The sequence below is a fragment of the Erithacus rubecula genome, assembly GCF_903797595.1.
Source record: "Erithacus rubecula genome assembly, chromosome: 26".
Taxonomy (NCBI): Eukaryota; Metazoa; Chordata; class Aves; order Passeriformes; family Muscicapidae; genus Erithacus; species Erithacus rubecula.
In genome coordinates this window covers 1,118,857-1,133,999 of record NC_136678.1, presented here as the reverse complement: position 1 = coordinate 1,133,999, position 15,143 = coordinate 1,118,857, and the positions used below count along the sequence as shown (strand labels likewise).

At 47.9% G+C, this 15,143-nt stretch overlaps 1 protein-coding gene across 1 annotated transcript; it reads left to right on the top strand.

Moving 5' to 3' along the window:
- The first annotated feature begins 1,919 nt into the window (after positions 1-1,919).
- LOC306812504 (tubulin alpha-1C chain-like) lies at positions 1,920-12,526 on the top strand. The gene is made up of 5 exons (XM_079327166.1): positions 1,920-2,061; positions 6,632-6,854; positions 9,664-9,812; positions 11,113-11,793; positions 12,020-12,526. The coding sequence occupies exons 1-5, from the start codon at positions 2,059-2,061 to the stop codon at positions 12,311-12,313; spliced, it is 1,350 nt and encodes a 449-aa protein (XP_079183292.1). The 5' UTR covers positions 1,920-2,058; the 3' UTR covers positions 12,314-12,526.
- Positions 12,527-15,143: the final 2,617 nt, after the last annotated feature.

Sequence of the window (15,143 nt, the reverse complement as noted above, 5' to 3'; positions counted from 1 at the left end):
ACAGGACTAGGCAGGGGATGGTTTTAAACTAAAAGAGGAGAGATTTAGACCTGGTGTTGTAAAGAAATTCTTCCCTCACAGGTTGTCCAGAGAAGCTGTGGCTGCCCCATCCCTGGAGGTGTCCAAGGCCAGGCTGGACAGGGATTGGAGCAGCCTGGAACAGTGGAGAGTGTCCTGGTCCATGGCAGGGGTGGGAAGATGAGCTTTAAAGTCCCTTCCCACCCAAACCATTCCAAGGTTCTGTCATTTCAGTTCCTCCTCTCTCAGACAAGCAGGACTATCATGGTCTTTACCCACAACTCCACTAAGGAGATGGTCACAGCCAAAGGCACTTTGCAGCCAAGGTCATGCCTCACTGAAATTGGGCCAAACAATTAGGTTAAAATAAATGAGAGAAAAGAAGAGAAGTCTCTCAGGTCTCTTGGAACACAGGTTGGGGGTTAATAGAAGTTTAGTATTGACGGATCCTTCAAATATATACAAGCTTGAAAGCACTAAGCAAAGAGTTTGGGCTTGCTGAGGATAAAAAACATGAAAGAGAAGACATGTATATCTTTTAAACAAACATTTCACACCTGTTTGTTTTCTCTTGGTGTCCATACCCAGCTCACAGGTAGCCATTTCTGTAATCACTCCACACTCTGGTGTGGGGATGGCCAAACTCCCTAAGCCCATCTGTTCTTCAGTGACACATCACACTTTGCATCACTCTTTGGAAAAACAATTATATCAATGTGATTTGTGGGTTTCCCCTTCTTTGACCTCTGCCTTCCTCTCTCAATTCTCTGATCCTTGCTTTCCAGAGTGCTTTTCCCTTCTATTCTTTCAGGGTACACCCAGACAGGTTTCATTCCACACCTTGGGCTCAAATGGTCACGATGGGGCTGATAGAGCAGGAGCAGCATCCTCAGCAGGTGTCAGCTCCCTGTGCCGGGGATCAGAGTGAGCGCTTCATCCCTTCCCTCCATGTACACACCCAGCCTGGCACAATCCCACAACACTCCTGTTAAAAGCACCACCTCTCTCCAGGCTGCTTGCAGGGCTGGAGCTCTACACAGGAAGAAGAAAAATCACCTACTTTGTTATTGTTCAAAATTGTTTCACGTCCTTCTGCTGCTGCAAAAGCTCAGCTCAGGGCAGGAAGAAGGAATTTCCTGAAACCGAAGCTGCTGCTGAGGCCCTGAAGGACGGATGGAACTCCAGGTATCAAACACCAGACTCGAGCACACAGCAGCTGCTCTTACCCAGGGACTGAGTGTGGCAATCTCAGGAATATTTCTGTTAATACAACACTTAGGATATACCATAGGGCTATTATGCTCCCCACTTATTATCCAACTTGAACTGGGGCATTTAAACACCAGATCTACTGATTCCAGTAGAATCTATGTGGCTTTCCAGATCTGGCCCTTTAGCTTTGAATCCTTTCTGTTTTTGACTCTTCATCACCAGGCAGGTGTGGGGCTCTCGGGCCGTGTCCCAGCAGATCCCGGGGTGCCCATGCCTCGGTCCCAGCCTTGTCCGGGTGTTTCACTGGTGGCTTTCGCTGGGCTCAGTGCACATAGCCGGGACAGGGAGAGCTTTCACCCAGTGTGGGTGGGAGGCCACGAGCGGCCCTCAGGGCTCCTTCCCAGGGCAGCAGCCACTAGCTCTGGGCTCCCCAGGCTGAGCTCAGAGCCCTTGGCCCACACCCGGGGGGGACAGCGCTGAGCCCCCTCCCTTCAGCCGCTGGCTGCGGACAAAGTGATCCCAGCCTGGCCGCAGCGATCCCGGCCTGAAGCGGAGCCTGAGGAGGGCGGTGCCGGCCTTCGTTGGCGGGAAGAATCAACCCCGCCCCCTCCCCGCCCCTTGTTACGAACCAGCCAATAGTTCGAGCAGGCTGCTGACAGACATTTCTATTATCCAATAGCCTATAGATGAGCGCACGCCACGCCAATGAGCAGAGCGCGGGGAGCCGAGCGCCCCGCCCCCCGGTTTATATAAACTGAGCCCGGTGAGGGCGGCTGCTGTTGCGGTGCTGTCCAGACACGTTGCCCGTCTGTCCCGGCGCTCCAAACCATGGTGAGTGGGATGAGGGCCCGCTGGTGAGGCGCAGTCTGGCGCCGCTCCGCGCGCTGCAGCGGGAAGCGGGGGGTGGGATTGGCGGCGGGCCGGCCCCGCTGGACCGGAGTGGGCAGTGGGTCTCGCCGCCCCCAGCCATGTCTCGTCCCGCGCCCTGTCGTTCCCGCCGTCTCGTCCCAAAATGGTGGCGGGCTCATCGAGAACATGGCGGCCTGCGGGACCTTCAGCCCGGCCGGCTCTGGGGCCGCAGCTCGGTCGCTGCGGGCCCCGGGGCGCCCTGCCCGCACAGCGCGGGGGAGCGGCCGGGTTCCCTTCGGGCTGAGCCCGGGGCAGCTCCGCGCGGTGTGCGGGCCCCGCGGAGCCCGGCCCACCGCCCAGGGTGTTCCCGAGTGCCGCTCCCCCTCCTCCCGGGGCTGTCTGTGCTGGGAGCGGGTGGGAGCGCCGGGGCTGGGCTGAGGGGGAGGGTTCCTGAAGGACTTTGTGAGACAGGCTGGCAAGAATGACCCGGTAAGTTGAGTCACCTTGAAGGGCAATCTGAAAGGCGTGACAAGGCTGGGATGCTCCACAGGACAGGGTTCAGGTGCTGAGCTGGGCAGCACAGCTGGAGTCTGGGATGGTGACTGAACCTGACGTGGTTCTTCCACGTTGGGGTATTGTCTTCCTACATCTCTGAAAAGATCTTGTCAGAAGGTTACAGGGATTTACAGATGTAGCAAGACTGTTACTGTAGGCTTGTGAATGTGTTGGAAATACTTGTTGAGCTGAAAATGGTTATAAGTTAGAGTATTGGTGGGATGTGTTGAGGTCCTTGCTCTTACCCTTTCCTTGGGGGCTGTTTATTACCACAGTTTCCAAGTAAAGTCAAATCAAGAGTATGAATGCAGTCCCTGGCCTCTGTAAAGCATAGGGGTTCCCTGGAGTCCCATCGCAGGGAAACAGTGTTTCTGTGTGGTGTGCTGATGGTCTGAGCTGGCACAGCCCTTCTCAGGAGCCTTGGCTTTCCATCAGCCTCAGCAGCAGGTGCAGCTGGACCTTGAGCACAGTGCTGGGGAGTGCAGAGGGGCTGGAGCCTGATCCAGCAGTGCTGTGGAGGAGCTGGGGGCTGAGTTTGCACCTGCTGGAAGGGCAGTGACAGGACAGGCCAGTGCCCCTCAGCTGGAGATCATCCTGTAGGGAAAGGAGACAGAGACAGGGCTGGAGAAATCCTGCCTGAAACTTTGTGCTTGCAAGTAATATATATAAGTGTGGGGAAAGCATTTAGTGTTAGCTAAGTAAATAAGAGTTCTGTAGTGGCTTGAATACAGCATTTACCAGTGCTGTCTGTATGCATTTAATCCTTATTCTGAAGCTCTCATCCATTATGTGTGAAGGCCTCAAGTTATGAGTGTGACAGTTCTCTTGCCTGTCATTCCAACCTGTATCTAATGGTTTTGGAATAAAATCTGAGCCTTATTCTTTAGCATTCTTGGTGCTGTGAAAAGGCCATGCAGAGTAAAATGGGCAGAGAATCTGTTACCTCTGATAAAAAATTGTTTCATTAAGTAGTCACATACTACTTAAGAGTCTTTAGTAGAGTTGTAGGAAAGCAGCTGAAAGAACTCTAAAAGCAGATCTCACAGTAGCACCAGGCCAGGCTTTGTGACTGACCTTGTCCAGCCAAGTTTTGAAAACCTCCAAGAATAGAGATCCCCTCCCACTTGTCTAGTGACCTGTTCCAGAGCCACACCATTCCACTGGGGAGTCGTTTCCTGACACAAACCCAAACCTTGCACCCACCTTTTGACAATCTGACCTGGTGCCACTTGCAGAGCAGAGGGAGCAGGCCTTCTCCTTTGCTGGTCATTTTTGTTCCTGGCACTTGGTTTGCCCTACTGACAATAAGAGCACCTGTGGGACATTCAGGCTGGTTTCTGTGGGAACCATCAGGATCTTTGCAGCAGATCTTTGCCTCTCAGTTACTGCTGTTTGTACTGGTGCAGGGAGTCATTGCCCAATGTGTTGGACTTTGTATTTTGTCCAAGTAAACATGCCATGGTTTAATGTGGCACTTGGTCTGTGGCTTTGTTGCCAAGCTGTACATTCAGAGTTGGAAGGGACCCACAAGGGCCATTGAGTCCAGCCCATGGCACAGGACACTCCCAAGAATGCCACTCTGCCTGAGAGTGTTGAGTTCTGTCAGCTTTGGGGTTGTGACCAGTGCCCTGAGGATCCTGTTCCATTGTCTGATCATCCTCTGGGGGAAGGATGTTTTCCTCATATCCAGGCAAACCTCCCTGACACAGTTTCCTTTGAGTCCTGTCACACCAGAGCCCTCTGCCTCCTCTCATGAGGAGCTCTAGGCCATGATCAGTCCTGTCCTGGCTAAACAAGCCAATGGCCTCAACTGCTCCACATACCTTCCATCTCTGTGGTGTAGTCCTTACACACTCTTTCAGTGACCTTTCCCAGCTGCTTAGGAGTCTCTCTAGCAAGGCTTAGGTCACTGGTGAGGATCCAGGCTGATCTGGTGGTCTGTGTTGTTCTCTGCAGAGAAGTTTCAGGCTGTCCTGCTCTCCTAAAGCAATGCCATGGTCTGGTCTCTGTGGCACTGCAGCTGGTTTTCCTGTCACCTCTTTGATGCTATGCAGGTTGGTTGTGTGTTCTCTGCTGTGGCAGCACTGAACAAGCTCAGTCCTTCAGCCTGGAGTTAAATGGTGTCATGGATTTGGAGAGAAGTGTAGCAGCAGCTCTGAGTAGGGCTGCTTGCAGAGAGGATGTGGGCTGGACACCTGAATATACAGCTTGGATGGATGGGAGCTTAAAAACAGTTCAGCTTTACAGTGCTGTGCTTGAAAACAGGCAAATGTTTTTTTGGGTTTCTTTTTTTTTTGACAAATAGAGATTTTAATTACATGAGGTTCCCAATGAGTTTAAAAGGACTGCACTCCTGCATTAGCTGTGGATGTGGACTAGGCAGTTCCTGGTCATAGAATCACAGAATGGTTTGTGTTTTAAGGGACCTTAAAGACCACCCAGTTTCATCTCTTCCACTATCCCAGGTTGCTTCAAGCCCCGTCCACCCTGATCTTGGATGCTTTGTGTGTCTGGGCAGCCTGTGCCAGAGCCTCACCACCCTCACAGGGAAGAATTTCATCCTAACATCTAATCTAACCCTATACTCCTTCATTTTAAGGCCATTTCCATTTGTCTAAAGTCCCTCTCCAGCTCTCCTGGAGTCTCTTTAGGCACTGGAAGGGGCTCTAAAGCCTCCCTGGAACCTTCTCTTCTCCAGGAGAACACCCCAGCTGTCCCAGCCTGGCTCCAGAGCAGAGAGGGCTCCAGGCCTTGCAGCAGCTCCGTGGCCTCCTCTGGGCTCTGTGCAGCAGCTCCAGGTCCTTCCTGTGCTGGCAGCCCAGGGCTGGAGGCAGCTCTGCAGGGGGGTCTCAGCTGAGTGGGGCACAGGGGCAGAATCCCCCTGCCCAGGCTGGGGATCAGCCCAGCACACGGGGGGTTCTGGGCTGCCAGAGCACAGCGCTGGGGCACGTTGGGCTTCTCATGCACCAGCACCCCCATGTCCTTCTCTCAGGGCTGCTCTCTGTCCATTCTCTGCCTGGCCTGTGCCTGAAAGTACTGCTGCTTATCTGGGAACTCCAGGGGATCAAATTGTCCCATCAAGTCATGGGGTCTGAACATAGTTTTGGGTAACAGTCACATTGAACTGAAATCTGTAGACTCTTCTAGAATGTGCTTTACTGACATTCAAAACTGAGTGTTTATAAAGTTACCAGAGATGGACCAGGATTTTGGAGATGTTTCTATTATGGTTTGGCTTTTACCATTTGAAGTCCTGTGTTGCAATATTAGATAAACTGGCTTTATGCTCTGAACATCAAAGGTAACTTGGGAATTCATAAATGGGTAGGAATAGATAATTTTGCTACTGTGAACTATTTTCTGCGTGGCTTTCATGAAGTAGTTTAGTCTATTGAGGAGTTCAGTACCTTATGTACAGCAGTGTGGTTTGAGGCCTGATGGGTTTATATTTATGGAGGGATATGAAGTGGTTTGTTAGGTAAAGCCTTTCCTACTGAATTACAAAGTTTCCTCTAGGGATCAGGAGAATTTATTTTTGGTTTTGTGTACATTAAATGAAGTGCTCCTGGTTCCTGGGGGGATTTTGCTGCCTCTGGTGGCTGTGTTCCTGGAGCCTGTTAATGTTGCTCTGGACATTTAGGCCAGTGTGAGGTGGGTGTGATCATCAGTTTTTCTAAATATTCGGTTTGGTATGAAGAGAGGAACTGGCTGAAGAACTTGAAAGAGTCGATCAGTCTCTTCCTGTCTGATTGAAGAATAACAAAAGGAATGAGCTTGTAAAAATGATAATGTCCAAATGGGTTTTTCTAGGTGGAGTCGATGATGTCTGAAAGGGGCTTTTGTGTTCTGTTGCGTTTTGTGCCAAATGCCCCCAACACCAAGACAATAAGGCCAATGTTTCAATAGCTTAGCGGGCTGGCAGTGCCCCGGCTGTGCTGAGCCTTGGCTGAACAAGGGCAGCGCTGTTTGTGCTGAGCGATGCGTTTGTGTCCCGCAGCGCGAGTGCATCTCGGTCCACGTGGGGCAGGCTGGCGTGCAGATCGGCAATGCGTGCTGGGAGCTGTACTGCCTGGAGCACGGCATCCAGCCCGACGGCAACATGCCCGGCGACAGGAGCCTGGGCGGCGGCGACGACTCCTTCAACACCTTCTTCAGCGAGACGGGCGCCGGCAAGCACGTGCCCCGGGCTGTGTTCGTGGACCTGGAGCCTGCAGTCATAGGTACCTCTGGACAGCACTGGGATCCAGCTCTCTAGGCCTGAAAAACACTTCAGGGTTTTAAATTTAGTGTGTAAAGCTTGCCTGCACCTTCCTAGTGATGGAAAAGCTTGGCTTTATGTTCAATGAGACTGGCAAGTGTGTCAAGAATTTCAGCATTACTTTCTGCCAGGCTGTGCAGTTAGATGGGTCTCATGAACATGCTTCATGCTTTCACTATGGAACAGTATGGCATAATGTGTGCTGCAGTCAGTAGAACCTCCTTAAAGAGGCACAATATATACCATTAGGGAGATTCCTTATTGTACACAGGAATGATTCCTGTGGTTTCCCAAAGCAATCTGTGTAAACTGAACAGTGCTTGCAGAAATGAGTCCCCATAGCTGGCCTAAATTTGGGGACTTCTGAACATTTGTTTCAGCTTCCCATTGCCTTATCTGTGAGAAACAATCTACTCCTGAAAATGAGTTCTATTTCAAGTTCTGACAATCTAACCAATCCCCCATCCTGGGACAGTAGATGCACTGTCAGTTCAATGTGAGCCCCTGGTTTCACAAGACCTTCATCCCTTGTGTCAGAAATCCTGGTTTTCCTCTTACCAGTGTGTGCCAGAAGTAATTCTTCTGGAGCTGGTTTTTGGCCATCTTGTCTCAAGTAGTGATTTGGGACTCTTATAGCAGAGGTGTGTGTTGCCTGTACTTATGAAGTTACTGTGTTTTATGTTTCTGCAGTACAGAGCTGGGGAAATGTGTGGATATGCTCAGGCTACTCCTCTGTACCATGGCTCTCCTGTAGCTGCTGTTGAGTGTAACACACCAGACCCCTTCTTGTTGCTAACACAGCAGAGTGAACCTCTCAGGGGAGCAGAAGGCTGAGGCTACATAAGGGTGGGAGTGCTGGGCCATGACTTCAAAATGAACCCAGGCACCCTTGGCATACACTAATATTCCCAGGAGCTGTTGCAGGCCTGGCTTTATGCTTTTTTGAGCCTTGTGGCTGTTGTCTCCTCTGCTGCTGGCCAGGTGGTGGCTCTGAGCACCCAGGAATGGCTGAGAAATGAGATGGGGGAGAGCAGGTGGCAAAACAGGGCAGAGGAGCTGATGGGTCTTGGAACAAATGCCAAGAAGTAGTGAGTGTTGTTGGTGATGCAGGTGTAGTGTGGGGAGATGGACAAGGTTGGTAATACTCAAAGTTAGGGCTTTTTGTTAAAGGTTACATCATATTCCTTTCTGGGAAATAGCTGCCCTTCATTATTCCTCCGTGGCTAATGTGAAAATTGCTGCTCCAGTTTCCTGGGCAGGGCTCATGAGCCTCCCCACTCACACAGCAAATCCCTATGCACTGAATTTATGAAAAACCCATCTTTGTGCATGCAGCAGCTGCCACATGTATGCACAGGGATTTCTGTCCTTCCAGATTAGTGCTGCTCTTGCAGAAAGCAGCAGGATGGTGGATATGCAGCACCTCTGTGGATGTGGTCATAAAATACCATCAAACTTTCCACCACAAAATAGGGCAGTAACATCTGGGAGTTAACACAAGTGTCTTTAACAGTCTACCCCAGCTAGACTTGAAAACATGAGGGACAGTATGTCTGGGGCAAGCTGATTTGGCTGTCCTCTTACCCAAATCCTTTGTTCCAGGCACACTTTTGTAGTCCAGTGACTGATCCTCTAAACTCTGCAAGCTTTGTTACTTCCCAAGGACTGTTCTGGCTCATGCTATCCCTGTCTGCATAGCATAAAGAACCATTTTATTTTGATTCTGTATCTTTCCCTTATTACCCATATTTGTCCCTTGTAATGTGGACTGGTATTGTAGGGAATCTTAGACACAGAGGTATTTGAGGTGTTAAACTTTTCCAAATTGTTTATATTTTGATGCAGTCTAGAAATACTTTAGAATATTGGATTGCAGACTGCAGTAGAAGCTGCTCAACCTGAACTGGTTTGAATGCTAACTATATTTTTATGTCTTAAACTTTGCTTATCTTTGTCTTGCTTGTTCTATTTCAGACTCATGAATACATGTAAACAGGCAACTTCAGCTGTAGTGAATAAAGCTCCCTGCTGCCCACCTAATTTAGGTTAAAGGATGCAATACTGCAATAGCACATAACTTGAGTGGCTTGAGTAAACCAGAGACAAAGCTCTGCTGAGTGGCTTTGCACCTGTCTGGTAGGACAGAGCTTTAGCCTGCTAGGTGTAAGTGCATATTTCTGGGAACCTAGTGGCTCTAAATCAGCCTCCCAATGTGTAACTGCTGGGGGATGCTGTGTGCATCTGCACAGCTGCTTTAGCACAGCTGTGTGTGCTGCAGCTTACAGCTCCATGTTTAGGTAATTGCAGAACTGTCCAGGAGCATCTCCTGTTCCTTTTGAACCCTTCTCTACCTTTGGCAGCAAGTATAGTGAAGAGAAAACATGCAAGCAGTGTTGGCTCTGCCTGCCCACACAAGCATCCTGGAGGGTTTGGGAAGTGAAGGGGAAAAATGAGATTTCAGCTACTGAGCTGCAAAATGAGCCTTAAACTGGAAGAATGGTTCTGCTGTTATACACCAGTTTTAAATTGCTCTGACAGGTCAAAATTCTAAACTTTGGTGTACAATAGAACAGTTTCTTAAGCAGTGACTTAATTTTTTTTTAGTTATTCAGCATTTAGGCTGTAGGAAGTTACCTCCTGCATTTTTTCTCTAAAAGTTTAAGTCCATTATTCTGGACACCCTCAGAAGTTTGAAAAAGCTGGTCTATATAGAAAATGAACTTAGAAATATTTATATATTATGTAATAATATATGTTTTGTCTCTCCCCAGATGAAGTTAGGAATGGGACATACAGGCAGCTCTTTCATCCTGAGCAGCTGATATCTGGTAAAGAAGATGCTGCAAACAACTATGCTCGAGGTCACTACACAGTTGGGAAAGAGATAATTGATCTAGTTCTGGAGCGTATCAGGAAGCTGGTAAGACTTCATTGAAGGCTCTGAAATGTCTGTTTTACAGGATTTGGAAATGATGTTATCAAATACATAGCCCTATAAACTGTATTTAAATTTCTTTGTGATATGAGAATCTATGGACTTAGTCTGCATCTGGTTTTATTCTCAGCCAACTGAGAATGGCTGGATTTTTTCCTATCAGATATGGCTTTCAAGTGGCCTTAAATGCTGATGAGACACCTAAAACTTTATATATAGCTACATGTTCAGAAAGCCAGAACCAAAAATTATGATTTGCAGAGTTCCTGCTGGAGAAGGATTGGTCTCTGGCTGTGGCTCTTTCAAGGAAGTTTAAATAAGAGTGCTTGCTTCTGTGGTTTAGACTGTTTGCAGTTCCTGCTGTTATGATATCTGCATTAGTTTTGTGGTAATAACAGAAAAGGAATAAATCTCAGTAAGTTGGAATGTTTCAGTCTCCCCAATACTTCAGTCATGTGGCAAACTTACAAAGGTGGCAGTTTAGGAGGTTCAGGTTCCCCATTGAGGGTTGTTAAGCATGACCATTGCCCAGTCTGTGTCACAAAGGTAGGAATTCTTACTGCACAAATCCCATTTGCTCTGATATGGAATGCCATGTGAGTCTTAGTGTAAGGTTCACCTTTTGCAGATCTCAACTGGAATTATTCTCTACGCTTGGCTGCCACAATCTCTAATCAAAGCAATGATAAGTTTGCAGCAGGCTGTACTTTGACCTGAAAAACAGTCATGATTTCTTTGTACAAGCTGTTGGCAGTCCCTGTTAATCCTGGGAGCTGAGCATCATGTGGCACCTCTTTGTGAGGAAAGGGCTGTCAAGTTTTGTCTTCTGAGCAGAATGAATGGGACTGGCACTGTAATAGCCTGTGACAGCTCACTTCCCTGAGCAGAGATATACACTTGGCACTCATACTGCATTAGAGCAGTAGCTCTGGGATGGGGGATTGCTCCTTTTTTGTGCACATAGAGAATACCAGGTAACTAAGGGATATATATTGTGTAGGTCTTTGAATATTCCTGCTTTTCAACCTTGTTACTAATGGCCTCAGCTGAGGGGTAGAAGGAATTTTAAGGTAGCAATTTGAAGTGGTCACCAGTATGCAGGAGGCTTAAACCAGCAAAGAATACTGTTTTTCATGAGGTACCTTTTTGACTCTCAGTGGATAAATTCCATATTTCTGAAGCTTGAACAGTTGGTATGTGTCAGAATTCAGAGCTGTCTTTCTTGAGCTTGATTGGGGATTCTTAAAGCACTCAATGTTTTGAACACCTGTATTTTCTCTTTCAGTCAGATCAGTGCACTGGCTTGCAGGGCTTCCTGATTTTCCACAGCTTTGGGGGAGGGACTGGCTCTGGTTTCACCTCTCTGCTGATGGAGCGTCTCTCGGTCGACTATGGGAAAAAATCCAAGCTGGAATTCGCCATCTACCCTGCGCCTCAGGTCTCCACAGCTGTTGTGGAGCCCTACAACTCCATCCTGACCACCCACACCACGCTGGAGCACTCTGACTGTGCCTTCATGGTTGACAATGAGGCCATTTATGACATTTGCCGTAGGAACCTGGACATTGAACGCCCAACCTACACCAACCTCAATCGCCTCATTGGTCAGATAGTGTCCTCCATTACCGCTTCCCTTCGCTTCGATGGTGCCCTAAACGTGGATCTTACCGAGTTCCAGACCAACCTGGTGCCTTACCCTCGGATCCACTTCCCGCTGGTGACGTACTCGCCCATCATTTCGGCGGAGAAGGCGTACCACGAGCAGCTCTCGGTGGCCGAGATCACCAACGCCTGCTTCGAGCCCTCCAACCAGATGGTGAAGTGCGACCCGCGGCACGGCAAGTACATGGCGTGCTGCATGCTGTACCGTGGCGACGTGGTGCCCAAGGACGTCAACGCCGCCATCGCCGCCATCAAGACCAAGCGCACCATCCAGTTCGTGGACTGGTGTCCCACTGGGTTTAAGGCAAGTCTCAGTTCCAGCTTGGTTTCTTAGACTTCTCATTCACTGGCCTGGGTGTATGGAGTGTGTTTGCTCTGAGCTGCACTGTTAGGTAACTGGTTTGTATTCTGAGATTTAGGTTGTTGTGCAGAGCTGTTTTGTGACATTTTAATCAGCTACTGTTGTCTGACTTTGATTATTGCCGTTGTCAAACACAGCCAACTCATGGTCTCTTTCACATCTCCTGTAGGTTGGCATCAATTACCAGCCCCCCACAGTGGTTCCTGGAGGTGACCTGGCCAAAGTCCAGCGGGCAGTCTGCATGCTGAGCAATACCACGGCCATTGCCGAGGCCTGGGCTCGCCTGGACCACAAGTTTGACCTGATGTATGCCAAACGTGCCTTTGTTCACTGGTATGTTGGAGAAGGGATGGAGGAGGGGGAGTTCTCAGAGGCTCGGGAAGATTTGGCTGCACTTGAGAAAGATTATGAAGAAGTGGGCACAGACTCGGTGGATGGAGAAGATGAAGGGGAAGAATATTAAATCCAACAGTGAATTGCAAGTCTTTGCCATTTTACTGCCTCTTTAGTAGCAATGTAAATCATGTCAACTGATTGGAATAAACTTCTTTAATCAAGAACTTTAGTAGTGTCCAAACACTATGTACACTCATCAACTACATGCAGTCAGCAGTCCAAGAGATGGAATTCCTTTCTGAGGAAGGTACCTGAATAAAATAACCATGCTATAGTTCAATCAGTTATTGTCCTTAAGATATTGCTTTTTGAAGAGCTGTTAGTGCCCAGAATGTGAGACTAGAATGAGCTGGATGGTGTTAGGTATATTTTTTCCAAGGCTCTAGAGCTGGTGTCACAAGAGGCAGAAGGAGCTGTGTTACCCATAAAAGATCTAAGATCTTCAAAACTAAAGGGTGTTTGGGTTAGTTATCTCCTATTCTTGGACTTGGTAAGGGCCAGTAACTCAGAGATGCAGTAACCTGGATGGGAAGAGATGCCCAGGAAGGTTGTGCCTTAGCATGATGAACCTTAGCCAGAACCTGAGCAGCTGTTTCTCTTGTGTTGCTGTGCCCTTCCACAGAAGGATCTGAAGTCCTTGCCTGCAGCTTTCTAGAGTTAGATTTTACCTGTTACTGTCTGGAGAAGAATCTCTGGGTTAACTGGCCACAGTTAAACAGTTTTCTCTAAAACTAAATCTTTTGCAGAATTAATTATTCCATGGGTTCCAGTATGAATACTGCCATCCTTCTGTGTAAGCTGATGAAACAGGAGAGGTTTTGGCTAATCAGGTTTATCTTCAGATGTGAACAGCCTCTGTCTGAAACCTTCTGCATGGACTGAGTGAGGGCCTGGGCACACAGTGAACCACAAACCAAATAACTTCATTGTTATAAACCTGGATGACTGAGGAATCTCCCCACAGCAATGCCAAAGGTGGAATAGTTAAATCTTAAGATGATGATTGCGTACTGAATGTGATTACAGGATACCAGTCTGACTCCATGATGAGATTTGGGCTGGAGAATTTTCCCCATCTGATTTCAAACTTACTCATGTTCATTCTGATGTAATAGCAGAATGTGATTCAGGCCAAGCCTTGAAACCTGTTAGTTGCAGATGTGCACACCTGTCAGCTGGAGGATGTGAGATTTCTGAACTCCCTTCTGCATGGAAGCTTCAGTGCTCAGGTAATGTTGCAGTATCTCACATCCCCTCACATAGTGGGACCCTTTTCCTGGTCCCAGTTGGCAGGACGTGTTCTAGGTGGGGGTGTCACCTCTAATTTAGAGTAACAGGGTGTTGCTGTTGGTGGAACGTCCCAGAACAACCTGACCTGTGAGAGCTGACTGGGAATTGCTTTGGCTCCTCTTGTCCAGGATCACTGTGCTTTTTTAGCCATTGTGTTGAGTCAATTTGATTTGAAATTCTCAGAATTGGAAGTTACCAATTTTACAAAGGTGGGGAGAGAACAGTTGTGCTTTATTACCTCAATGGCTGTTTCAGACAGTCCTGCTGTTGTGCAGGATGTGTAGCAATCACACCTCCTGCCATTCAGCACAGCTAAGTGTGGCCAGTGTTTGTGAGTTTCTCATTTGTTTTTCCTTGTGATTTTATGTTCCAGTCTAGACATAACTGTCATGAATTTGAGCTCCTGTTGATTAACATATTTTCCTGGTTATGGTTGATTAAGCAAATGTGTTTGGTGGGGCTGAGGGACAGACATTTATTCCAGTCAGAGCAACTCAGTCAGCAAGCATTCTGGTTTTAATGGGATGGCAGTGCCCAGAGAGAAATGTGCACAGGGCTGTTTGATGCCATGCAGGTGTCAGGTTTTCATCCCAAATATCCTGTATTGCCAGCAGATCTTGGAGAAGGCTCTGTGCCACGAGTGCAGCACCATAATTCCTTTGGGAGTTAATTGTATTGGAGTTGTGGGTTTCTGAGCTGCCCTTTAATGGGATCTTATAGCAGTGATTTGGCTTTCCTGTGAGCAATTTGATTTCGTTGAAGCCTGGCCTACTCCCTCCTGCAAATAGTGTTGGGTTTTTACTGCATTGGTGGATTACTTGTATTGAGGCCACTTCCTCTGCAGTGGGAATTGGCTCAGGTGTGTCTGTTTTATCCAGGCATGCACAGTGATGAGGCTCTGAGTGCCAGGCACTCAGCAGCCAGGTGAAATCCTTGTGCATATGGAATGCTGAGCTCTGAAACCTGGGAATCCCGTTCTGTGTAGGCTTTAAAAGAGAAGCATTATGCTTTTAATTTTTAAAAGCAACATGTAATGTTACTTAGAGAAGAGGTAATCTGCAACATGATGGGTGGAAGGTTTCACAAGAGATACTGTCACCTGGTAGCCATGGGAGCCATGCTGAAAACACATTATGCATTTTCAGCCTACATCATGCTTGAAACTTCATCATATTAGTATTAAGAAACCCTGTTGCTTTAGCTAGTGGGCAGCTGCTCTCTGTGTAGGCATGTGCTTGCTGAGCTAAGATAAGATAGGGCTTTTCTCAGATATGAAGCCAAGATAATTACAGCAGGAAAATCCTGCTAAAACTGCTCTTGCTTCAGTGAGCTGCAGAAATCCTTAACCATGTTCTAATTACTGACTCTATGGTTGAATTAACAAATGTGGTTCATCCGCTTCCTGAAATGTAGAGGAGATCTTGCACTGAATTAAAATTTGAGTGTAAAAGTGTGAACTTCTGAAACTTGCAGAGGTTGATGTTAGCTGTCACTTTATGGAAATTACTTGCTTTGCACTCTGAAAGCCTTTCTCTAATTCTATACTTTAAGTGGTGTTTTCCCTGATAAGAAATGCCCATACTTGTGCTTTGCACAGTCACGTGCCT

Bases quoted from the DNA above. Each gene is read 5' to 3' on its own strand.
- LOC306812504 (XM_079327166.1), top strand. The intron at 9,813-11,112 runs GTAAGACTTCAT...TTTCTCTTTCAG, and splicing joins TGGAGCGTATCAGGAAGCTG to TCAGATCAGTGCACTGGCTT. The intron at 11,794-12,019 runs GCAAGTCTCAGT...CATCTCCTGTAG, and splicing joins GGTGTCCCACTGGGTTTAAG to GTTGGCATCAATTACCAGCC.